At 36.3% G+C, this 27,196-nt stretch overlaps 1 protein-coding gene across 6 annotated transcripts in view; it reads left to right on the top strand.

The window, feature by feature from the left end:
- LOC150108299 (endothelial transcription factor GATA-2-like) overlaps positions 1 to 26,933 on the top strand; it is a 91,717-nt gene extending 64,784 nt beyond the window's left edge. For all 6 annotated transcript variants that reach the window (XM_090390683.1, XM_090390682.1, XM_090390685.1 and 3 more), the window contains 2 exons: positions 8,465 to 8,590; positions 25,546 to 26,933. In XM_090390683.1, coding sequence (XP_090246809.1) covers positions 8,465 to 8,590; positions 25,546 to 25,920 — 501 coding nt within the window. In that variant the 3' untranslated portion in view covers positions 25,921 to 26,933. The remainder of the gene's footprint in view (positions 1 to 8,464; positions 8,591 to 25,545) is intronic.
- The last annotated feature ends 263 nt before the right edge of the window (positions 26,934 to 27,196 follow it).

Below are 27,196 nucleotides of genomic sequence, written 5' to 3'. Positions count from 1 at the left end.
TCACGACGATTTTGAAATCACTGAAACCACTCGTAAACTTGAGTACGGGATAAGCATTCACCACCGTATGCTTTTTGAAGCATTTGATGCGTTTCGGTAAAACGTTTATCAAGTTTAACACAAAAGTCAACCGCAGCTCCGTTTGAAACTCATTTTCCGACCGTTCGTCAAAACACACTGTCACTCTTGGCTATAACTCGGCTTCTAATGAAACAAATCTCATAAACAGTTGACACAACACTAACGAAGGTTGTCGCTTTCGACAACAAGAAGATACAACAGATGGCGCTAATCGTTTCTTTTATGTTCGAAAAGTTGGGTTTCTTTTTGGACAGAGAGTGTAGGTAGCGGAGTTTCCTCTCAAATCGGGAGTTTTTCATCTCGCAAAACAGGCAAACCTGCCAGAGAACACACCTGATTAAAAAACATAAATACACTGGTCTCATAGCTTTAGCAGTTAATTCCAAAAAAATTAACCCAACTTAACTCTCTTAATTCTGTGGGAAGGACTACTTTTGCTCTGGAAAACTTCTCACTTTATGTAAATCGCAAATCTAGCCTGATTCAGAACGCCTCTTCCCAAACCTACAAAAAATCTTAAAAAAAAAAATAACATTCTAGATGTTCTGCGTTGGTCTGTTACCGATTCCATTCGCTTTCTATCACGGATGGCATGTTTCTCTCTGATGCATTTTCTTGTACTTGTACTTGTACGTTGTTCCACCCAATTGACATCCATAATCATTTTTTCACATTCCGCTAAAGATAAATAAAAAAAATAAAAAAATAAAAATTCAGGGTAACAAGCTAGCCGATATCCTCATATCTTCTTTTATCACCACAACTTCTGTTCTTTGGAATTGTCTTCCCACCCTCGGTATAAAAACCTACAAAAAAAATAGCAAAAAAAAAAAAAAAGATTGATTCTCAAGATTGAATCCTCTACCACACGCAAACACACACGGTGCTATACTATGATTTCAGAACCTTTCGTGTATGAGATTGATTTAAACTGAAAAAATAATAAGGCTTCAAGAACTTTTTTTTTCACCTGGAGGATAGTGATTATTTAGGAAGCCTTCAACATGCGAGGTGGAAATCCTGGTGGAAATGTAAAAAAAATCCTTACCATTAAAATTATTTTTTTACATAGTTAGCCTAAAAATCACTCTTTCTTTATTTATTTATTGAGGAAGAGGAGATAAAACTGTATTTTTGACAAAGATTTTATACTTTCTCCAAGATACAAATTTTTCTCTTTAGATCGTTTTAAAAATGATTTTGGGGTAAGCGTATTGAAATTAGTGATAAATTAATTTCGTCCATCAATGATAATAATTGTTGAAAATTTCATTGTTGAAGTCATCTGAGAATAATACGAGGAAATACGAAGCATTAAATTATAGGAAGATTCCCTTCAATTCGATTTATAATGAAAGTTATATTTATGGGGATTTCCAGACAAGATCGCAAAAGACATTGAGTACTATGTTTCTTTAACAGCACGATGCAAACGCACGTGCTGTTAAAAACTATTAAAACATTTTGTTTTGGCTAAGCAAATTATTGTCGGAAAAAAAATGTCACAACTCGTCGGAGATGTAACAAAATCTATAGTTTTATTTTGCCTATCCGAAATAACTTCTTCATCGTTCGAATGAAGGTTAAGGTGTCTTTCGTTTGGAAACATGTGAGTTCGAATCTCATTTTACGCAAAAAATATTCTAGGCCTTTTCAGTCAAAACAGAGTTTAACCAATCTCAAAACATGTGTTAAAAATTGTGTAATAATAGCCTATGGAAAGTATTTTGAAGACAGTTCAGGTCGCTTTTGCCAATAAAAAAAAATTAGCATTAATATAATCATCCAAATGCCTCGGCAAACTTATTAGGGAAAAATCGGAGGGCGAAAAGAAGTTAAGTGATCCATTTTGTGACGTAAGATCACAGGTTTATTTTAAGAATGTAGTTTAGAAGTTCGTAAATTAAAATAGTCTTAGTCAAGATTGAAAAGGAGGTCACGCATATGAAATTATGGGATTGATATGTAGTAGCACGCACGCACGCACGCACACACACACACACACACACACACACACACACACACACACACACACACACAAACGGAAAAATAAGTGACTTAATAAACAAACCGAGACCCAGTAGGTTACTTCCAACCCCGTTATTATACTCGATCGCTCTTCAATCAAAAATTTGCCAAACAGAAAGACTACGTTGACATAAGTGTGTAACATAAAACTATTTGTCTTCAATAAAGGGGAGTTGTTTAGTGCCATATTCTTCGTGTACCTGAACTGGGGAGCTTATTTCCATCGTGGGACGAAGTAACAGTCTTAATTTGATAGAGAGAGAGAGAGAGAGAGAGAGAGAGAGAGAGAGAGAGAGAGAGAGAGAATATTTGCAAACTAATTTTCTAGCCTTCTAAAACATAATTAGGATTGGTCCAGTCTGGTACGTATTTAACGTTCCGGTCTGCAGATCCGGTTTAAAGCTTTACTCTCAAAACGGAACGGATTTCGAAACCTGCCATGACGCCCTTTAAAAGAAAGACATCATTCCTATTATGGTAGAAAAAATGGCAAAGAAAGAAATAAAAAAGCCGGATCTGCACTCCAAAGTTCAAATATGGTCAGGTTCAGACTTCGAATAAGCACGGGATCGTATCGTATCCGAGATGAAAATCATCTACCACCTACGACTGCCTGGTACTACAGACGTACGGCCTTTCGTGTAAGGGTGAACTCCACCTTGACCTCCACCAATACTGGTTTACAATGTGTCTCACTGTTAGCGTTCTCAATGTTTGAATCGATACAGGCTAATAACAGTTTGCCTGTTATTGAATCAGGTCAATAACTGTCTAATGCGAGGCTACATAAGACAATCTTAAAGTAAACGATTTCTCTTGAGTCTGTTGGATACCGGAGGAAAATTAAAGTAATATAAAAATTTCTTGCGTATTATGTTCCTTTGTTATATATTTGCATATTTGTTCTTAAGGTTCTTGCTAAGAAAAAAATATAAATTAATTTGATGCCGTGAGCATTTCAAATACAGTTCCTTCAGAATGTCTTTTCAATAGTAATTCTCTTCGACCTCATGGGAACATTCAATATATGTATAGTGGCTCCACCTGTCGGAAGTACTGTAAATGGTGATGCGGATGTGATGTTTGAACCCTATCGTTCTACTGATGGTGTTGGAAAAGATTTCCAGTAATACTAAACAGGCTATCGTGCAAAACGTCACTATCGTTTGATCACGTGAAGGGAAGTTACGCCTCGGATAACGGATGTGGATTATCTGATGGCCATAAAGACTGGCCATCTGATAGACGCTTTGCAAATTCCTGCTTGCCAATTCCTGTATGATACGGTATAGGGAGTTTTTAATGCTGTAATGTTCTGATGTATGCACGTACGAGCTGTTGGGAACAACGAAAATAGTGATGTAAATTTGAAGTAACTATTAAATCAACAACAACATTTGCAGTATGTAATTAACTCCTAGTCTTAGTTGCTTCGAATTCAAATCAACAGCGGCTGTCTTTCTTCCTTTTCTCCTTTACCACCATCCACTTTTTAAAACTTTTCAACTTAAACAAAATACGCTGTAATAGACCGAATTATGACTATTTATTTATATGACGCGCTTTTCGTGGTAGTAATTTTATTCAAAACAGCAGAGCGAGATGTTATTGTCGTGTTTGCAACAATAATAAAACGTCATGCAACTTAGAATTGTTGACAAACGATCATTTTTTATTGTTACAGAATTCTGCCACAAATATCAAAATCTCACGAAAATTCCATTGTTGCGAATAATAATTGAAATGTAGATTTTTTTCAATGAAATCGACGATTCATAAAAACATTTTCATTGTAGTATAAATTTCAGGCAGTTGAAGTAACGGTAAAATACAGTGTGTTTTATTGTTACAGTTGCTACATTCATCTGTAGTACAATGAAAGGAACTACAATAATTATCGTAGTACATTTCATTTCTGTAGCAACAATTAGTACATTTCATTTCTGTAGCAACAATTAGCACATTTCATTTCTGCAACAATAGTCAAAATACAATTAGCTGCTGTATTAGTAGTCAATTTGCCGGATTTATTTCAGTAGCAGTGGTCAAAACTTGGTTTGTTCTATTACTAAAATTGTTTGACAACAGTGAATTATTATAGAAATGGTTAGAATAATATTTCATTGGATTTATAAACCTTCTGATAAAATTACAATTTTATTTTTCAAGGCTAAATTTATTTTACGAACTATTAAAAACAAATCAATAGATGAAAGACTGACTAGATTTAGAAAATTCCATTGTATGGGAGCATCTCTATGGTAAGAGTGCACGCTGCCGTCACCACAAGATAATAAATCCGTCTTGGAACTAATTCATCCTTGCGGAAATACTTTCTTTGAACTCCATCGAAACAGACTGATACAGATATCATTTGCCATTCGGACAGAAATCTTCACACGTGTAATGCAAACCACACGGAGAACTGTTTTTTTCCGGAGACAAGAAACAAAACTCCCAAGTCCTAATCATTCTATCGCGGCGCCCGCGGTCTGCTAAAAGCGAAAGCATCTCGTATAATCACGAGTGCTTCCCTTCTTCCCACAGCACCCGTTAAAGTTTGAGACGGCACAGCTGTAATCCTAAGTCATAATGATTTTGACTCCTCGTCCACTGTGGGATTTGTAAGGATTTTTCCGCAGGAAATGCACAGCGCCTTACAATGCTTAACTACTCCCCGCTGCTACGTCTGCCGCCGATCGGTCTGAGTGTCCCCCAGCCATGTCAGAAGCTAGATCTCGGTACTCCCATTCTGTACCAGATTAGAAGACGAGCATTTGTAAAACATGGATAGTGTCAGGACAGGAGCTATTGTCCTGTCACGTACGTGATTGGTTAAGCAGATGTATTCTGTGCAAACTAGTTAGGAGGGTACAAAGCTAGCTGTCGCGTGAATACGGGAACAGGCCAGCGTTTCTATTAGACTGTGGCTCTGTCGTCAACAATGAGGAATGTCAAAACCAACACGCAGGGGGGGATACAAGGAAAGAGAGAAAAAAAAATCCTTTTATGGAGGGGGGGGGATTCTTGTTGTTCATTTTACTTCTTCGAAGTGGCATCTGAGATTCTACGGTATTCACCTTTCCTTTTTTTTCTTTTTTTGATTTTTTTTTATCAGTTTCCGGATGACAACTTCATCTAGAATGTGCTCTGACGGTTCTTCTTTTTTAACTCCTTTCCTGAATGTCTTTTTCTAATTGAAAGATGAAGTTATTCAAGAAAGGTTTCACTATACAACAGCTTCTCTATTTGTACTTTTTTTTTTTTTTAACTGCAGGCGATCTTGCAGTTTCTTCTGTCGGATGCTATTGTTGATGATGTCACATATCAAATTTTCAGTTCAAAGTCAGAACATTTGAAAAACTACTGGAACTATCAACCTATATATCAAACCATATATGTATATAATTTATTTTGACATATATAAGCTCTGTCGGGTCCATCCACAGCAGCATTTTCGTGTCTCCCCCCCCCCACACATACGCACGCATTTTGTAACCGGTCACTACAAACATTTCTCATCTCCTAGAGATTGTTAAATTCCCTCAAGTGAGATGATCTTCATGCGACATTAATTTCGATTTTAATTTATCATCAAGGGATTATATGTATCTTATAATTCTCAATGGTAGAATATTGCTAATCTTTTTAAGGGGATAAAAATCCCTTATTATTTTACAGCCAGTATGCGAAACTCTAAGATCGAAAACTACGATCTACGAGTTTCATGCTGAAGAACTATCGGCGAATCCAAGCGTAAGTGACCACTTGGTAGTACAACACCAAGGCTTAATTTAACTAACTTTGCCAGAAAATATAGCCGTTTGGCTTTTCATCTTAATTGCTAATCTTGTTTCGTATTCCATTTCGGAATATTTGCGTTGCTAGATAGAGTAAGAACATGGTCCGTAGTGCAGTCGGAAAAACGACGCCTCGTGTACACATATTCCTGGATTTTATTATTTTTCAACAGAAAATGAGTTATCTGATTTCATATGACAATAGCAGGATTTGTCTTTCTTGGAGCTACGTTTTTTCACCTCCTCAAAACAGAAAAATCGGCCTTTGAATATACAATGAAATCGATCACAAACATCGGGCGTTTAATCTACCTTGAACAATCTGCGATTGGGGATGCAAATATAGAAGAAAACCTGAATAACTAAAGATGCGTTTTGCAGCAATCTGGAGCCGATATAAGGTCTAGTACACCTCCAGTATTCAATCATTGATGTTATTAAATACAAACAATATACAACTTCTAACTCAGATATCAAATTTCATATATAAAAATAATAAATAAATAAATAAATAACTGACTGACTGAAATCGCTGAATCAAGAAGAGACTTTAGAAGGATAGTAAATCCATTTGTTGCATTATATCTATCTGCGTGTGTTCACCGACCGATTTTTTAGTTTTGTGGAAGGAGAAATCCTCCTCCACTTCTGTCTAAGACGACTTAATATTTATTGAAAATAAAAAAAAAGAACTAAAATTGCTCCACGTGCTCCTAACGGATCTGCGTGTCAGCACTTGTCATTCTACTGAAGACACCACAGAGACGTCATTGATATCCAGTTGAACTGAAGTCTAATTGAAAAACTAGACTAACATGGTCACAATTGTCATTAGGGACCGTACATAAATTACGTAACTATATTCCCCATACAGCCATATCAACAACGGATTCTAGACCTACTATAATAATAGATTGATCTTCCATTTGTCTTAAAAGCATAGCATAATTTATAGACGACCCCTTATGTACATTACACGAAATATTCATCAGGTTGCCTGGAGAAAACCTGGATAGTTATCCAGCAGTAGTCCATAAAGAATGGGAGACGTAAGCCACATCCATCAATCCCGTGTATTCTGTTTTATTTATTTATTTATAACGCTGTTTCGATTATATGACGTATATTACATTTTCCTTCACTACTAATCCACAAATAAAAATATCGACTAGTTCAATAGACTTATTTAAGTCAAACCAGACACATTTATTATATTCTGATTCCCATCTTTTGTCTCCGTACGGTGCATCCACTGTTTACACCTTGATAGCATCATTAATCTGAACTGCACTTTGCAGATTCAGTTCGCTATTACAACAAAACCGGTAGTAAGAGGTTCCACGGTGTGTGTGTGTGTGTGTGTGTGTGTTCTAATAGCACGCACTTATGTCACTGTCAGTATATTTAAAGAATAATCCCTGCGCTAGCGGTTCATTACAAATCAGTGGGAACAAATGCACGTTGTCTTCTGTTTCACACTTTATCGTATATCTCACCCCCCGCTTTCATCCCCCCCTCCTCGCCACGAAGTAACGAACGTATTTAACGCATTGTGTAGCCTTAAATATCTTAAGTAAGTCTTCTTAGACATTATTTTCCTTTAGGGAGTATTAAAGAATAGAACCACACCTGTTTAGCTAGTGTGCCGAGCGAGCCACATCCCCTGTTATTTACTTTATATAATCTTTTCCTCCCTCACCGTCTTAATTTTAAGTTTATTTAGATCCTGACCTCCATACTACCGCCGCAACCAACCCTCATCGGTTCTTGTGCTAATGCGGTTGCACACACACACACACATTTTGCCAGCGAGGTAAATTCTTCGAAATGGAAAACCGCTGTATGGAGTTTCAATAAAGTAATGACTTCCTCCTATGCCCCTCCCTTTCACATTAGTAGCATTGTTCTCGGGTCATCATGAAGTTTTGATATTCTCCAGATTTCGCGAGAAGGCAGGTTTTATCTAGCGAATAACTTGGCAACTAACCTTATTTTACTTGCTCTTTCTGTATCTCCGAGAATTAAGGCAATTGTATTTTCACACAATAAAGTGGATTTTAAAATATGGAGGTGTTAGGTTAGTAGAATGCGATGAAGAAATATTTTTAACACTGTTAAGTACGTAAAGTGAATGGTATTGAAATAAAAAAAAAAATCATACGTCGGTGTTTTTGTGAATAAAAGCTTATATATTATGTTAGCACGTAGAAACTGACAACTTTTTTTTTTTCTTTTTGTTGTTGAGCCACGTGGTTTTAACTATTAGATTTCCAACTGGCAAACTCAAATACGCGTCAACTTGTTGTCATTGTTACGTCATATAGTATTACGTACGTTATAAACATGAGTAGCTTACATATTTTTACTGAACAACGAGTATTGAAAAATGACTAATAGACCAATATTTGAAAACTGAAACTTTGCATCTCCTATAGCAACACAATCGTAGCTAAATGGTTTTAATATATGATTATTCTAATATATATATGGAATATTTAGGATACATTCCATTTCTAAAGATTGAATTTCTTTTTTTTTTTTTTTTCCTCTTGCAGTCTGCCGCTCGCCGTGCGGGCACAAGTTGCGCCAACTGTAAAACAACCACCACTACCCTGTGGAGACGGAATCAGAATGGAGAGCCTGTGTGTAATGCCTGTGGCCTGTACTACAAACTGCATAATGTAAGTGCGTTTTGCAATTTTCTCTCTCTAAAACTCCGTACTTTTATAAAACCTTAATAATACTTGCTATCTGAAAACTAAATATCAAATTGAAATCGGCAGGTAGCGCTTCATGTAAATATTGAGCAGTGCAGCGCCGCCTAGATTTTTTGTAGACTTCTAGTGTAATGACGCTGTGGTCTTAAAAGTATTATTAAAAATTGAGGTTACAAGAGTGGGGTCATCCTAAGGCTGAGGACAGTTTATAGAGTTGAAATTTCAATGTATATTTCTGAATTTGGTTTATTCTCTTTTTATTCTTTCTATCTAATCGTAATTGACCAAAGATTCATCGCAAGTTTTGAAGTTATATTCTCCTTTATAATTTCCGCCCTACAATGCATTGTTTCGATAGGATCAAATGATCCAGTTCGCCCAGTATTTAGCTTAATCGGAATGTTTATCTATTTAAACACCTCGCTGGCAATCTTTATGCAACTGCAGACCCCACATCGATCTTTCTATTTGTAGCTTTCATCACTGCGCTAACCAGTGTTAAGTTTCCAGTACCACCATCTATCTTGCAGAATACAATAAGTAGCATTTACCCATTACAGACTTAACCACGTGTTTTAAAAACCTGTTACGCCCTCCCTTAGTCATTACCTGGAAGATTCAACTTGCCATTAAACGAACTACAGGAAGGTAATAACATACTGTTTACTATGTAACCTTCGGCGGAATCCACATACCGCGGATCTCTCTCTCTTTCTCTTTCTCTCTGTTGATTAAGCCAAAATCTCCCTTCTAGTTGGCAGACTTCCCAGCGTTGCTGACTTATTACTCTGTCTAGAATATCCCCATTCTCATAGAACGACAATAAAAATAGAGACAAAAATCGACTCGCTTTATAACATACAGATGGAACTTTTTTTTTAAAAAAAAAAATATTGAATTCTTATGCTTATGTTATTTCATTATTTGATGCACAATATTATTAGAATAGAAACTAACAATATGTTTCTGATTCACGGTTTTTTTTTTTTTTTTTTTTTTTTTTTTTTTTTTTTTTTTTTATAACAAGTTGATTTCTAGCACGTGCCAATTGTTGGCAATGCTGAACGGTGAAAGCCAATGAACTGGTATGTTTCTAACAATTTAAAATTCAAACACAAGCAAATTTAACATGTCAGTTGCCATTGTTGAACATTGAAACAGTGAATATTACTCGTAATACATTAACTCTAGTTATGCAGGACACAATTACGCTTATAAAAAAAAAAAAAAAAAAAAAACGACTGTGAACAGACTTTTGTTCATACATTCATTTCAAACAACCGTAAATAGTAAGGAGTCAGGCCATGCATTCTATTTCGCTATTTCCTGCGTTATTCCTTAGAACTGTTAACTTACTACCGACAACTGGAAAACAGCTTTCATTTGTCTCCAATGTTTATTTGTATGTGAGCACTCGTTACTAGTATACGCAGTCTGTTTCCTATATCTGCATCCATGTTATTATAACATTGAAGGATCAATTCTTAATACGATTCTCCTTGAAGGGTCACCACAAACTCAAAATTCTTATTTTACCACTCCTTTGCGGTATTTCTCGAAACAGAGACCCCAAGAAGTACAGTTACGTTTGTTTGAAATTGTCGGCAGAAAAGCTTCAAGAAAGACTGGCGCCTAACGCCTGTAACTTAAGAACCTACCACCGTAGAACTCTCTCTCTCTCTCTCTCTGTGCCGACTTTGCGTACATCACGAGATAGCTGTCGGTCACTGTTCACTAGGCGTTAGCGGGCAGAGACGAACGAGCAAAGGTTCCTGGATTACTAACGCTCTACCTAGAAAAGTTAGCATCCATTGAAGCGGTACTAGGCGACGCGGCCGACAGTAGACACAGACGCCATTAATAATTAGCATATATGTAGCAAATGGAGGGGATCCTTTCAATGGTCTTCCAGACTAGTGTTTTTGCTTTTTCAAAAGAACTTTTAAATCCGAAGTGCACCCATAGTTTAACGAATTAGGCCTAATGGTCGTTCATGATGTAAGCTCTCTTTTCCTGATGTCCGGTCTTTGCACCCATCTGGTGGCTGCTCTATTCCATTTATCCGATATTTGTGAGCATTAAAATGTGTCTCCGTACTGGAGCCGCCCGATTCTTTTAATGTTTTTCTTGAAGCAGTCCGAGAAAGAGCTATTTTGTCCTTGGACATCTACTACCTGGGTCAGGTTACAGTAGTTAGGCGCCACGGAATCAATTAGATGAGGGGTATGCTAGACAGAAATGGGGGTAAGGTCATCCGTAGGCAAACTGTGCCGTTAACCTCTATCAATGGGCCACTGCAGGTTTGGTCACCCGTGCAAAAAGACCATAAGACACCAGCGTAGGACAACATGATGTCATTTGAAGCACCACTCCGAAATGACGGCAACCCTCCAGTGATCTAAGAAGGCTATTTGTAGAAGCATCTTAGGGAAAAGGCCTAACTGAGATAATAACCTCGCACCAATTAAGTCAACAGTTCTTTTTTTTTTTTTTTTTTTGCAGTTAAAATCTGGGGACGGTCTGCAGGAGACCTTAGACCTATTTTAATAGCACCCACGACAAACTGTTTTTTTTTTTTTTTTTATGGCCTTTCAGCTACTGTCTGAGAGAGAGAGAGAGAGAGAGAGAGAGAGCCCAGACTGGTTTTCGTAACCATAATTTTAGGAAAAGATGGTTATTCTTAAGCCTAAATATTTGTTTGTAAGTTACATCTGTTCTACTGACCGACTCTAGTGGTTGGGGAATGAAAACCCCCTCAACCAACAGAATGTTAAAGGGAGGAAAAAAAACCTTCCGTCAGTATGAGACCGGTTCTTTCAACGTCCAACACGTGATTCGAACTCAAGTCTTTCCATCTAAAGGGCTTCTTAAAAACAAACAATTATGGAGGCTTTTATATATTATTTACTTGTTCATTTATGTATTTTTATATTTATTCTATATAACAACTGGATCAAACTTTTACTTAAACTCCATGAACAATCAAATCTTCTTTTCTGAATGGAGTTCGGGCTTAGTTATTCATCTCACTTTCAACCAAACGCCAGCGATTGCCTGCTAACAGCATTCGTTTGTTTGTGTGTTTATTTTCCGAGGTTAAAATGCCGATTTTCCAGAATAAAAACTCCGTATGAGGCCATCTAACGCTCTCTCTCTCTCTCTCTCTCTGTTGAAAATGACGTAAAAATAGTTCGTTCATCTAAACAGAAGTTAAACCAAGGTGGCTTTCAATCGGAAAGCATCGTTGGCCTTCCGATTGTGCTACTTGCATTGAGCTGAAGGTGTGAGAATCAAAGCTGATTCTCAAACTCTTCTTCACGTGATATTTTTATCCCCATTGTCCCTATCACATACTATTTTTTCCATCACTCATAGCCTTAGAATTTGAGAACCAGCTTCAACAGATCATCCAATCAGCTTTTCAGACAGCCATTTCACACACACACACACACACACACACACACACACACACACACACACACACACACACACACACACACACACACACACACACACACACACACACACACACACACACACACACACACACATATTCCTATCGCCTTTTTAAAGTGGTTAAATTTTACATTATAGCTGGTTTGGAAATATAAGAACTCACCAAACGATTGTGCAGAGGGATTTGTATATAACATATCTCCCCCCCCCATCTAAAAGTGGATTAAAGTGGTCTTCATTTTCTTCAGTCCAATGCGGACGTTACGCCTCGACATTCATTCCAAATGTGAATTCCATTTCATAGTAACTGTTTCATTTTTTACTAGGATGCACTGAGTAAACCTGATTGGTTGCTAGCCTTTTCAAATATGCCTAATCAGAAATATCACACGTGTTTGAGCGAATAGTGTATGCCGTACTCATTACAGCGAACTGTACTGAACAGGGCATATGCTATGTTGAAAAAAAAAAAAGAAAAAAAGATAGGGACACCTGCAATTAAACATGCTGTTATGTTCAGCCATGCTGTTGTAAAAGTCAACTACACCTCAACTATATCTCAAGAGTCGACTCTACACTCGAATATTACTTAAACTCCTGAAATTCGAAGGAGTTATTATCGTGGGGATGCTATTATGTGTGGTCTACAGGTTCTCGACTTTGGTAAAAGACTACGTCGTCCAGAATCAACTGCAGAGACAACATAATTATTCAATGGAAGTGCGAAGATTTTACTTCGATTAAGAAAAGCGCAAGAAAACAATTCTACCCCCCCCCACCTTCCCATTGCTCCGAAAAGTAGCACGAAAATCTCGGCTTTCTGAATATGCATAGAAAGGTAACAACCTACGAGGATCCCTGAGTATTGCTATGTACTCGATTTAGTTTTCTCTAGAAAATCACTGTTCCAATAACGATTTCAACGTATGTTGGAAGTCGTTGTCATGCCATACTTGAATCTTTTCGATTGAAGTATGGCACGAATCTTTTCTTCTTTCGCTCAAAAACTCTGGTCTGTCCTCCAGCAATTCAGACTAGCTGGTGAACGTACGTAAATTGACAGACATGATGAATATGAGATGTTCATCGTGTCTGCCAGTACGTCCATCAATAATACGTCGCCTAAATAACTTTAAAAATCTGATTAACAGACTTTTTCTATGTGAATGCTTTGATGGAGATTTAAAGTATCCTTGGATGTCACATGACCACTAAGAGGAATTATTGTTGTAGCATTTCGAGATGGTTCCTATCATTCATCCTTTATCTTTTAGCAAGAATTATTTTGCTGATTTTCCCTTACGAAAAACAATGGAATCGATGCATCCCCTAAATCAGCAAGTGCTGCTTTTATAAATGATAACCCGGATGAAAAAGCAACAATTCAGTTTTGTCAGGAAGCTGCTCCTAACGCCTGTTTCTTCTATACTGTTTGTGATATATTGATGAATTCCTTTCTATTGGTATTGTTTTATCGAGAGAGAGAGAGAGAGAGAGAGATGCACGTTATCCAGCATCTCTAAAATATATCAAGGCTTCAAAATTATCTCACTGCTGAACACTAAAAATAAAAAAAAAAATCAAGAAATATAAGTTAGCAAGGGGATATATCGATAGTTCATGTTAAATGGATTCCTGGTTATGAAAGGACGTTTAATTTTCTTGGAGAAAAAAAAAAAAAAATCGTAAACGCGTGTTTGTTTGTAGAAGCATATGCTCTATACGTTTTGATGGTTTGTCAGATTATGGAAATTTGACAAAAGAAATAATTTGTCAAATAATTCAAACTGTTCGATATTCTTTGTTCAAATGCTATTCAATAAGAAAGTAGACCATCCACGATTCGTTACTTTCACAGTCCATAAAAATTGAATCGGAGATTTAGAAGCGGAGCCTCCGTAGCTCACTAAGTAACGACAATATTCCTTTGAATAAAATCTGGATTCGAATTCAGTCTTAGGAAGCCGGTTAACTAGTCTCAAACGGAGGTGCAGGATTTTCCTCCAGGAATCTCTCATGTTGAATTATGATAACATTGTGTAGATAGAATTAACCGCCCAGGAATTAAGTTACTTGGGAGTGACAGATTAGTTGAGCCTAACACGTTAAGAGGAAGCTGAGATGTGAAGAGTAAAGAAACCAATTGTTTTGATTTTTCTGTAACTTTGGAAAAGATTGAGAGGCATACTTTAATTTATGAGTTTATGATTGAGGATACGGACTCACATTTAAATTGAGCAAAGATTAATGAGAAGAAGAAGAAGAAGAGAGAGAGAAAGTGGAACAGAAGTCAGCTGTGAACTCACTATTTCATATCGATTAATGACATATTGTCAAAAGCAAATTGGACAACAAATTTCTGATCTCATTAATGCATTGATGAGATCCCAAATACACAACTTGCAATGCATTAATGCAGTGGTTCTTAACCGGTGTTCCGCGAACTGGTTACAAGTGAATAAAAATGTCGAGGCAATTATTTCCGTTATAACAGAACATCTAGCAATGTTGGAAGAAAAGATTTCAAGTTACTTTCCTTTCTTAAATACACGCCATTATGATGGATACGGAATCCATTTGGCACAGTTAATACATCGACTTGTGAATTTTCGTTACAAAAAGAACAACAATTCGTTACCTTGTCAATGGATCGTACTCTGAAAATGAAATTCTCGGAAATAAATCTTGAGGAATTTTGGATTTTTGTGCAAGCCGAATACCCAGCTCTCTACACAAGGGCAGTGAAAATATTGTCACAGTTTTCAACATCCTATTTCTGTGAGCTCGGTTTCTCAATATTAACCAATATAAAAACTAAAAAGCGTGAATGGATTACTAATATAGACCAAGAGAGATGAGGGTAGCTATATCACCTATTAGACCTGATATTGCTGAAATCTGCAAAAGCCGACAAGCTCAAGTATCGCATTAAAATAAGTTCCGTTTTTATAAAAGGCAAGTAAATGCCCTTTTTTATTGTTAGTTTTATGATCCTAATGCTTTTAGTGTTCTCTAAATTTTTCTTATAATCAAAAGTGTTCCGTGACTTTGAAAAGGTTAAGAACCACTGCATTAATGCATTGCAAGTTGTGTATTTGGAATGGTAGGAGAACAGTTACCGAAATCGTGAGTACAACCATTGCTCCTGGATGAAAATAAATAAATACAATAAAGATCGAAGCGAATTTTTACAGAATTTGATATTAGTGGCTTTAACCACTAATATCAAATTCTGTGTGAGGATTAGTGGCTTTAACCACTAATTTTCACACGCACACAGCACTGATGTGCTATAGATTCTTGTACCTCTCGTGTGTGAGATAAATATTTAAAAAAAAAAAAAAAAAAAGACAAGAAAGTTGGAATACCATTTGGATCAACTCATAGTACACTTCTTAGAGAACGGCTTAGATGAGGAAGCAGAAATTAATGCGAAATAAAGATTTTTTATACAGATGAGAATTGTTTCAGTGATGCGCTGAGCCAGATATTCATATTTCAACTAAAATACCCAAGAATTATCGACGGAAAGAAAGCATGGAAATTAGATCATTCTCCTTAGCTTTGTTATAATGCCAGGTATGGATGGGAATAATTGTGAGAATGTCTATAGAAGGAATCTTGGTATAGTAAGAGTAGTTTGTGAAGAAGTCGAAATTGAAACGTGCTGAGGATTATCCAGTCTTCTTATAGGAGGATAAATAATTTGCATAATTGTTGTTAATAATGTATCGCCATATTTAATTACTTAAGTGAGTACAACTGGAAAATCGAAGTTACCTGAAAATGGTGCCCTTTAAAATATCCGAAGAATATTTTGAATTTAACAAAAGATTGAAGAAAAACAACCATGTACAGAAAGAGGAATGCTTCCAAAATGAACCGTATAGAAAAGGAATGAATTTGACAGAATGGCGTAAAGATTTGAGTTAAGTAGGTCAAAAAGAGGATGTAGGTGGGGCAATCTATCTTACACGTTGCAGGCGGAAATATTCAGATAGTAAGAGTATGGGAAACGGAGAAAAGTTAAACAAATGTTGCTTGAGAAAACTGATAGGAAGACTTTCAGTTAGGGAGAGTGGACGATCTAGTTTTGAAAAGCGCAGATGGAAATAACCATCATGGGTACTCGGATTAAAACTCACCAACATGCTGAAGACTCACCACACCAGACTTGGCCGCACTTCAGCACGTATGCACACACACTTAGGATGATTTAAATATTATACGGAAATGTTATATATATATATATTATATATATATATATATATATATATATATATATATATATATATATATATATATATATATATATATATATATATATATATATATATATATATATATATAAGACAAGATTTATAAACTGAAGCAACTCTACAGAGTTGTCCGGAGTAGACTTTTACAAACTTTTATGCCTTATGCCAGTGTTTCCCAACATGGGGCGTACGCCCCCCAGGGGGCAATTTGAATATTTTAGGAAGCAATTAGAAAATGACGTTGCATTCGTCACCTCATCACCGATATACTAAAAAAATTCACCGTTGTCGATGTTGCAACCTGACTTTCCGAGAAAAAAACTGACATCACTAGTATACAGTAGTCAACATAAATACAGCATCAAGAAGAACTCTTAAAAAAGCAAAATGATGAGTCTGTTAGAAATTTATTTAACATAAAAGGAACAATGGCATGGCTTTCTGACGAGACAGAAACGAAATACAAAAATTCAACTAGTTTTGCAAAAAAAAAAAAAAAAAAACTGTTGCCCTTCCCGTCGTCCTATTTAGTTGAATGTGGCTTTAGTGCTGTAAATGACTTGCTACTGAAAAAAAAGAAATCATCCGGATATCACAAGCCATGGGGATTTGAGATTGAAAATGACTAAATTAGTACCTCAAATAAAAACTCTTTTGCAGCAGACATCAAGCTCAAGGATCGCATTAACTTGGATTTTATTTTCCCGAGTTCAGTTCGATTTATGTTTTATAATATACAAAGTGTAATATAAAATTTATATTCATTGAAGAAAGTCGAATTAAAAACAGTTTTACCTATGTTCCTTTTTTATTTAAAGTACATATTTATATTATACTTTTTCGGAACTTGGCTGACTATTATGCTAGAGGGGGACATCAAAATCTTTGAGGCGGGGCATGATCCAAAAAGCGTTGGGAAACACTGCCTTATGCGGAATTCGAACCCGCACCCTGTTGGTTGGAGAGCAGTTTTTTTTCTTTAAGCTTTCTCAAGAAAAAGTCCTTAATCATTTTCCTTTTTTTAGGCCACTTTTCGTAATCTTGGATAATGCTTTTTTCCGTTTTAAATGACCTTTTTCTTATCCTATTGCTACGATCTCTGGATGATGTTGAATTTAAAAAAAAAATAATAATAATGAAATAAATAAATAAATAAACCTCTACCATCGTTCCTCTTAAGATTCAATACGTTACTTTAGGTTGTCATTTCACATATCACCACCAGGTGGCAATGTCATCACCCTCCGTACTTTAAGGAAGTCAAATGACATCTTAAGTCTATTTTTCTTCGAACAGATCACACTTAAAAAACAAATGACCTTAAACGATATAAAAAAAATGAAATTTTTATCATCCACTTGGCGCGATATGAATGGCAAAATGTAACATCACTCCGTAGTCAAATTTAGAGTCGCGATGATAAGAGACAGCGCCCCCTGTAATCATTCACTGTGTTTTCTTAAAACAAGAAGTGATTTATAACATCGGTTATTTGGGAAGTGAATCCCGATGAAAACAGTTATAGAATATTCTTACAAACTTTGTTTTTTTTTCTCTCCTGTTGGTGGGCGAGCAACGAGGGTGGGGAGGAGAAATGAAAGGGGGGGGTCTCGGTAGAAGGCCAGGCGCCGCAATGCTCGACATTGCTCCACTCTAATCACTGTTATGACGCCGAATCATCTTACGACGCAATCGGCCATGTGTCATGTATTTTCCGAGTACGGAGCGACTTTGAATGAACCCTTCTTATAAGCACGGACAAGCGCTCTCACTTACTGCCCACTTCGTCGGCGACAGTCTTAAGCAAACGCCGATGACACGACTACATGACGTACTACAAATAAACAATGTCTGAGAAGCAGCAAAGAACCCCCTTAATAACAACGATTCCGAGGGTGTTTTTATTGCCAAGTAAATGAAGTTGGTTTCGATGGACAGTCGGAGTTAGTTGCGTCCTTTTTAAAACAAGAAATGATGTTGATTAATTTAACTTCAAGTAATTATTCGCAAGTCTGTTGCCAGGCGAAGAGCGAAATAAAGAAGAATGAAAAAAAAAAAAAAAAGATGTATGCAGATGGAAAAATAATAAATAGAGTTATGTACTTGTGTAAACACATACAAGGAATCCATTTAGTAGGCGTTAGCAGGGAAAAACTATTATGGCTGAACTTTCGTCGAGAATCTAAACAAAATGTGCTATGAATAAGCACCCAATTGATCTTAAATGGAGGTTAGAATCCTTTAACGAAATTGTTATTATTTCAAAATGTTTTACCTATCGAAATTATACCTAATTTAGACTTTTAGTCTCAATAATATTATCACATATTGGGCATAAGATTATTATCAAAGTTTTGTGCTAACACAGACATCAGATGTTAGGCTCAACAATAGTCAACGTTCGGGCTCATGATCGGTGCCAAAAGACCGATTAAGTTGGACTCAGTTTAATATCAAAGCTGAGTCACGTTGGATAATATTAGCATAAAAGATTGGTAGTCAAATTATAAACAGAGATGGCTCATGTTAGATCGACAATAGAATAAGATTTTCACTTAAATTCAGAAATAGACTTAAAATTTACTCAGATTCATAAACGGATTAAAGATGACTCGTAGCAAACTCAAATTCGTAGAATGACTCATCTCAATAAAAGGATCAAAGTTACTCAAATTGACTTAATTATTTCACATAGACTTTAACACTGCCATCAGTTTCAGCAAATATCGTTGCTAAAGTTACCGGTGATTGTGTTTATAATTATCTATTATTCGGTTTCAACGTAAAAGTGCGTATGTTTTTACTCTCTCTCTCTCTCTCTCTCTCTCTCTCTCTCTGAGATTATTTTTCGGTTAAGAATCGGGTGTTGAAATAATGTAAATCTAATGTCGTGTCCTCCATCAGCTACCTATGAATCCAACCTTTGCAAATACGATACGTTATGATACAACAAAGGCAATTTTTTTTTAAACCTACAAAAACGTCCTTCTGTTTTAGTCATGCGGTGAGTTCGTTCTGTTTTTCTTGTTGTAGACGAACTTTCTCTCTCTCTTTGCGGTGCATCTACAAAGGAAATAAATTTGCGACAAAGAAATATCTTTGTGCACCATTTAGCGAAACGTACAAACCGACTATTGATATCGTCTGAGTAGAAGAAGTAACTCAATCCACGCAGTCCTGTCGCTCAATTATATCCCAAATGACTGCGTGACATTGCATTTTGGCCCGTAGCCAGATGTTACCACGAACACACAGAGACGTGAGATCTACCATGATTATGAGGGTTGTTTTGTTCTTTTTTTCTTTCTTTCTTTTTTTTTTGGGGGGGGGGGGCTGATACTATTTCATGCGTGGTTATTATTGCTCCCTCGGTCTAAATCATTTCTTCTCATGCCTTTCACTAAAGGGTGGGTTTTTACACTTATAACGGGGAGAACTAGAATGTCACACGTCATACGATCCATCGGAAAAACTGGTCGGGTTCCAATAGAATGTCTGTCAGGGTAATGAAGCAGACTTATCTCAAAGGGTGAGCAACTAAACAAGAAAATACATTTTTTTTTTTACTATCTACACATGCGTCACGCGACCTGTGTGCTTGCCTAGCGAGCTCCAATAATGGAGAAACGGTCAAAATCGAAAAATAAAAAAAAAATTTTTAAATCAGAAAAACTTTTAAACTACGTGTGTAGATCTTCAACTTATCTATTCTCCCAAGACTATCCCCCCCATCCCTTCGTGGTCCAGATGTTTAAGATTACGAAGAAAGAGAGAGAGAGAGAGAAACAAACTTTTTTTTAAGATCTCACTTATCGCAAGTACAAGCATAAAACATCTTCTTGAAGACGCTATGTTACGATAGAGTGAAATTTATTCGCCAAGTTCTGTAAATTCCCCCCTCCCCTTCCCCCTTTCGTTTTATTTTTCAAGACAGAATCAAATTTAGGCTGAAGGGAGATTTATATATATACGCAGATCTTTGCCGGAAATGTATTGCTAACTTTATAGAGTCCTTTTTACTCCGATGGTCAGGAAAAGAAAACGACGAAGCGAATGAAGAAGGGAAGAAAAAAAAACTTCTTAGAACACACCTGTGTTCTATCCTTTCTTATCGCATTTAGCACTCCATTTATAACCTCCAGTCTCTGATCCGTGAAAGTATGGGATACACTTTCTATGGAGCGGGCTATAACTGTTTTCTTCAGCAGTTATAGCCGGGAACAATTTTGTAAGGTCGTTTTGCCAGAAATGTTTGTGACTTTGGTTGGTGGCTAATCTAATAGAAGCTTGTAAATCATTTTTGGCCTTTTTCTGCTGAGCAAAGAAAAAAAAAAATACATAGCGCATGATTTCCACCTTTTTATTTTGTAGTTTGTTGGCTATCTCAAGTGTCCTATAATCTACTTTAAAGTATATATATATTTACTGCATTCTCACTCTGAGATGGTGTCTTTCTTAGTTTCTTATATAAAAGCCACACAGTAAGCGATATCACACGAGAAACACATTACCTTGTCATATTTAACGTGGTTTCAAAGATTAAATAAAAACTTTTGCACTAACTTTGGTTATTTATTTTTCAATTCAAGACTTTTATCATTTATTTATGGCAAAAGTGTAGGTATGGGGGGAATAATATGAGGCGAAATTTGTACTTGGATATCTTTGGATGATATAAAATGATATTTTAGGGCAAATTAAAAAAAAATAGCCGATTATCATATAAAATATGCACATTTATGGGTTTTTTTTTGGGGGGGGGGGTACTTTGTGTTGTAATATGCTTTAATAGTTGCTTCGTTCATGCACTTAACTGTAAGCAAGTAAGAAAAGTAAACTACATAAATGTAATTTAACACGGCCTTTTTTTAGAGGCGTTCTTTGCAACAAGAACTGGTGTTACTACTCATGTAATATTTATATATATATATATATATATATATATATATTTTTTTTTTTTTTTTTTTTAAATCACGGCACTACGATTTCGAAACTTTCGCCCTACAATACGAACTTGCGAAGAAAGTATTCAGTATTACTAGATTTGAGAACCGGATACAGAATACCTTGATCTTCAATTTCAGTGAAAAAATTTTCTTTATACTTCCTTGCTGATTGGTCACTAACATTTGCAACACAGTTATTTCGTTCAGTTTTGAGAACAGAGGATACGCCGCCCATTGTTTTAACGGCTTGCTGGTAATTTGTATAATCGGTGATAAACAGCGGTATTACCTTTCCCAAATTACTTCAATGTTTAAAAATACACGGCTTGGTCACTGACATCACGGAACACATTCACTTTCCGCGCAACACAATTTAGGAAACCCTGATTTACACCAAAGCGAGTTCCTTTTGGTAGTTAGTTTCCACAACCACATTTGTTTGTTCGTCTAGAATTAGGTCCGAAGTAAACTGTTAAACTTCGGGTCTTTAGGCCGATGTTTTCTAGGATGAGTTGGGTTTCCCAGAGCTACCTCTTTGTGAGACTGACTAAGCCCTTATAAATGTTCTTTGCGTCATAGATGGGATTCGAACTTAGCTCTTATCAACCAAAAGGGCATCATCAATTATCATTGAGCTACTGAGGCTCTTTCCGCAATCTCATAAAATGACATCTAGCAACATGACTTGATCACTCCTGTTATTTTTAATCAGCCTATTTTCATGTCGCAACATATACTTTCTAGTCGTTGGCGATTTATGTATCATTCCGATTTCAAGTATGTAATTGAAGAGCGGGGGGGGGGGATTTAAAGTAGCAGTTGTTTACTATATAAGTTGTATTTGATCTATTCTGGAGTTGCACGTTAATCACTCTTGTAAACAATCATGTTTACTCTTTGCATTTGTTCATCCTGCATTAACCATCGCAATGTTTCTCGGCTGTAAATTTTCATTAAGAAAAATATTCTGTTTAATTAAATTAAAATTACTGTGGTATAAATATGTGATATAAATATGAAATAACTTAATAATGGATGGGTTTACTTTGATCCTGTCGAAAGTATATTTGAATTATTTCCTATTTTTGGAACCTAACAATTTTAAGAAAGGAATTTTTATGCTATGGCTAAATAATCTCTTGTAGACGTGCTGTAACTACCTCCATCTTCAAATATTCTTTCCATGAAAAGTATAGCTCATCAGTGAAACTCCTGTCGAGTTTCACTGTCAGCACTGACGCAGCTCGTGCCAATAAATAGCGCAAACACGCATACATATGCAACCTATCGCCTTACTCGGTGCTTACAACATTATCCTCCGCATCCTGGTGTACGAAATAGCATATATACATAAACAGGGCACCTCCTTTCTCTCGAAGATAAGACCTTTCTACCTCCCCGCAGGTGACGGACATGATTCTTCTACGACCGACGCTTTCCGTAACACACTCTGTTGCGTCGCTGAATCCGCTTAAGAGTTAGTAATTTTCTTCGCTAATTTCATAGAAACAAATTATGTAAGCGGTAAAACTGCAGCCGAGCGGAAAAAGGTATTTTTTTTTTATGAATATTTCTCCATTCTTCCACTTTTCCTAACCTTCGCGTATCAACGTAGGATGTAGATCTCCATTTGCAAAATTTCGGCGATTATCTTTGCCTGTTTCTCATCCTACTAATAGAATGCAAGAGCCGAACGTGGGAAGAAAAATGGCATACTCCGATTTAAGATGCAACAGGGGATACTATGAACATAATATCCTTAATTAAATATCTTAATTATGGCCGGAAACTATAAAAGGTTTATTAGAAATGATTCAGAGATTTGAAATTATTGCATCTATCTGCAGGGATTGAATAATACACCATGAAGATATTCAGTATCAGTTCTATGCATTAAAATAATCGAATAAAAGAATAGCAGTAACGTGAGGCAGTTTCTAAAAACAAATTAGGAATACAATGTGGCCACATTGTCGCCATTATCTGGTCATCACGTTAATACCGACATTTTAATTCATAATGAAATATTCATTGTGTTATTATGTATTATTTTACGAGCAAAGCAGTAGTAGTGAATCACTTTATGGAAATGATTTATCTATCTATTCGTCTGTTGTCGTTCATTTTTTTTTTTTTTTTTTTTTACCATGTGCCGATTTTCATGAGTATGGTATTTGAGAACTTTAGTTCAACTTAACAATATTTCAATTTTAGTTTTAATTAATTTATATGATGACAGAATACGAATTCCCCATTTTAGGAAGCTATCGTATTATCTTTACAGCCAAATTATTAATGATTGAATCATGTTCTGATCTGTCAGTTGCCGATATTCTCTAGCCGGCTTGCATGCTATGCGGGATAAAAACTCGAGGTTTTATGTGGAACTCTCATCTGAGAGTTCCTCACTTTAGGTGAAAAGCTCTTATAAAAGTGATTGCTCCTAGAGTCACGGTAATCAAATATACTGTATATTTCCAGAAGGCGTCTTGTCTCTGTGATGGCAGGCGATGGTAGAGATATTCGAAACAAAATGAGGTACGGAAAATCCTCATTAAAATTATTGTCTGAATAATTTTTTTTTCCACGGTAGTTACAAGGTCTTTTTTTGTATAGGTACAAGTTTTTCTAGATCTTTTTCTAGGTGTAATTTAATAGATCTTTCATATGTGTTACAAACACAGGCGTTATCGGATTTTTCCAGTTGACTGTATCTTTCTTATGGGTTACGGGATCGCTTTCTACAAGTGACATTTTTTTAAAATCTGAGATATTTTTAGGTGTCTACTATATTGCTAGTTTTTTCCGAGGTTTAATGTTCACTACTTTTTTTTTCCTATGCGATTTTGCTAAATTGTTTTGTCTACGTGTAATTTTTATAAACTTTTTTTGTCTAGGGTGTTAACTTGTAAATTTACTAGCCCTTTTCTAAGTCTTTAATATGTATTGCTAGTTTGTTTTTTTCCATAGGTATATTTTTACTAGGCGCCTCCGTAACTCAGTCGGTTTTGACGAATGCCTTTAGTTGGAAAGGCCATGTTCGAATCCCATCTATATACACAAAGAGCCTTTATTAGGGGCTTTTCAGTTGATAATGAGCTAGCTGTGAACATACAGGCATAGAATGCGATCTTAGGGGATGGAGTAGAGGAGTGGAAGAGGTGAAAGGAAGGATATTTACTGACTCCTTTTCTAGATGTTCACTTTTACTAGCACTTTGTCCAAGTGTTAGCCATTTTCTAATTGTTAACTAGATCATTATTTTTTTTTTCTTTCGCTTGACTTATAAAATCTTTAAGAAGCACGCATTGGTAGCTCTTTTTCTACGAGGTCTTGCAGAGATATCACTAAGTCTTTTTCTAGTTGTCGATATTATTAAGTCCTTGAGAAGATGGTCAATGAAATCAAAAGCATGTAATAATGCAATAGCCATGGATTTCATTCTCCAGACGCCATCTTTTATCAGCAAATCTTGCTTCAAAATTAAAGTAGAACTTCGAGATTACATATCGTTTAACTTGCTCCAAATGAAAGATTCTAAATGGAATATGCAGTAACAAACACGTAGAAATCTAATGTGTGGTTTCTAATCTACAATGATGTAACTTCATTACTCCAACTACTTAAATAGATCCTGTTGACAGAGAAAAAAACAAAACCAAATCGAATGGACATTTATAGCTTTTCAACCAATAATTATCACACTAACTTCTGCTGTTTATGAAACCATTTCCAAAATTTCATAAAGAGGAGCGCTTTTTAATGAACATAATCACTTAGAAGTCGTTAGTAAAAGCGTTGAAGTAGGGACTAAAATTATAGGGATTGCTGACCGCTCGAACTCGTCAGATATTGTCATTACCTTGAACGCTAAAGGCAAATGATGACGCAGGTCTCAAATTATAACACCTACTGCTGATAACGTCAGTCGTTACACTAACTTAAGCAAGGTCCTCATTATTGGTTGGAATTTCATCGAAATGTTTCTCTCTCTCTCTCTCTCTCTCTCGTTTCTTCTATTCTCTTTATTGTCGGTCTCCCTTTCTCGTGTGGGTCCCCTTTCCCTAATTACTGTGTGTTCTGTTTTCTACTGTTTCAATATATAGTCGATAGATGGCGCCACCACATATGTGTAATTTTTTTTTTGTATATATAAGCAAATATACGCATAGAGAGTGAAGTTAGGATTGATTTTTACATGCATTTGTTCTTTAATTATATTTCGTATCATGTTTATAGTGTTTCGTATCTGTTGCAGGTGAATCGTCCACTTACAATGAAGAAAGAAGGCATACAGACAAGAAACAGGAAATTGTCGTCCAAAAGCAAGAAAAAGAAAGGTTGTATTGCTATCCCCGAGTGTCTGAAACCCCTGGATAAATCGTTTTCTAGTTTCGGTCCTGCTGGACAATTAGGATCCATGACTTCAATGTCTGTGACCATGAACCATTATATGCACCAAGGAAACATGCCCATTTCCATGGCCGGTTCATTTGTTACCACCCCACCAATGCATATGAACACAACCCCTGGTCTGCCCAGTTTGAATTTGCCTTCTAGTGGCCCTCTCCCCCTGGGTACTGGGGGTCTTGGGCTCGCCACATCTAACAGTATGGTAGGAGCTATGGCTTGACCCAAGGCAGCTGCAGGCTCCCCAATGTCCTGCATGTGGTTCTCTCGGGCCCTGCTTAACAGCTAGGAGCTCCGGGCTATCCTCCGATATACCGAGAGAGTCCCTCCTTGGCCCACTATCTGAGTGTGGCTTTGTTCCTGATTCGACATACGTATGTGTGGATTCAAACACATATGTACTTGTGGATAGATGTTCATAAAGAAACATACTGACAAATAAAGGACTGACTCATATTTTGCACTAATTGTGGAGGGAAACGATGCAATATTTTATCCTCTGAGGCCGTGCCTCTAAGGGAACGGGAAAAACTAACTACAAAAAAAAAAAAAAAAGAAATATATATATATTGCCAAAGTGGATGAACTGAAGATTATCTTGTAGCAATAATACTTGCTTTTTTTTTTTTTTTCTGTGTCAAGACGTTCACTAAGGATGGTTACCTTCCACGTGCCAAACTCCTAATGGAGTGAAGAGACGCTACATCACACCTTGACTGGTCTAAAAAACAAACAAACAAACAAACAACTAAAAAAGAAATAAAAATCAAGCAACAAACAGTACAATGTACTGTTGCTATTGTGCATTTAAAGCACAATACAAACTGTTGGTGGTGAACCAGTGTCCTGTTAGATCGGAGGTCCTGTGTACATAGTCTATGTTTTCATCCGTCACTTCGGCCAAGTCTGCACGTAGCCGTTCATTCTCTCTTCGTACTCTTGCTCGCTCCATCTCCTCCATCTTCTCCCATATTTCCCCCGCCCTCACTTCTATTCAAGCCGCCTCCCATTCAAGTAGACAAGATTGTGCGTTGTTGTACAACTCCTTCATTAGAATCAATGCATGTTTTAACGTTTTCGTATTTGTGTATATGTGTGTGTGTGTGTGTGTGTGTGTGTGTGCGTGTGCGTGTGTGTGCATTAATATATATAGAAAGTTCCTTCTTGATCAACAAGACATGTAAATAATCACTCACATTGCACCAATAAATGGTGATATCGTGGTTTTTGTCCTTTCTCAAGTGCGAACCTTCTCTTCACAATTACTACACTTCACCATCAATTAAATCACACAATTAATTTAGTGTACTGGAAATTAAAATATTGTCCTTTTAAAGAATGTTATCGCGTCAAAAGCACATTAGATGTGATGACTAGTATTGTATTTATTTATTGACTGTTTTTTTTTTTTTTTTTTTGAATGGAAATGAATTTAATAGGGAGCTCTGACAATATTTTGGTTTCCGGCATTCTCCAAGTGTGATAACCTCAAAGAGTAC

This window comes from Typopeltis vanoorti, chromosome 3 (genome assembly GCF_054136105.1).
Source record: "Typopeltis vanoorti isolate ZY-2024b chromosome 3, IOZ_Tvanoo_1.0, whole genome shotgun sequence".
NCBI lineage: Eukaryota > Metazoa > Arthropoda > Arachnida > Uropygi > Thelyphonidae > Typopeltis > Typopeltis vanoorti.
This window is presented reverse-complemented; position numbering and strand designations above follow the sequence as displayed.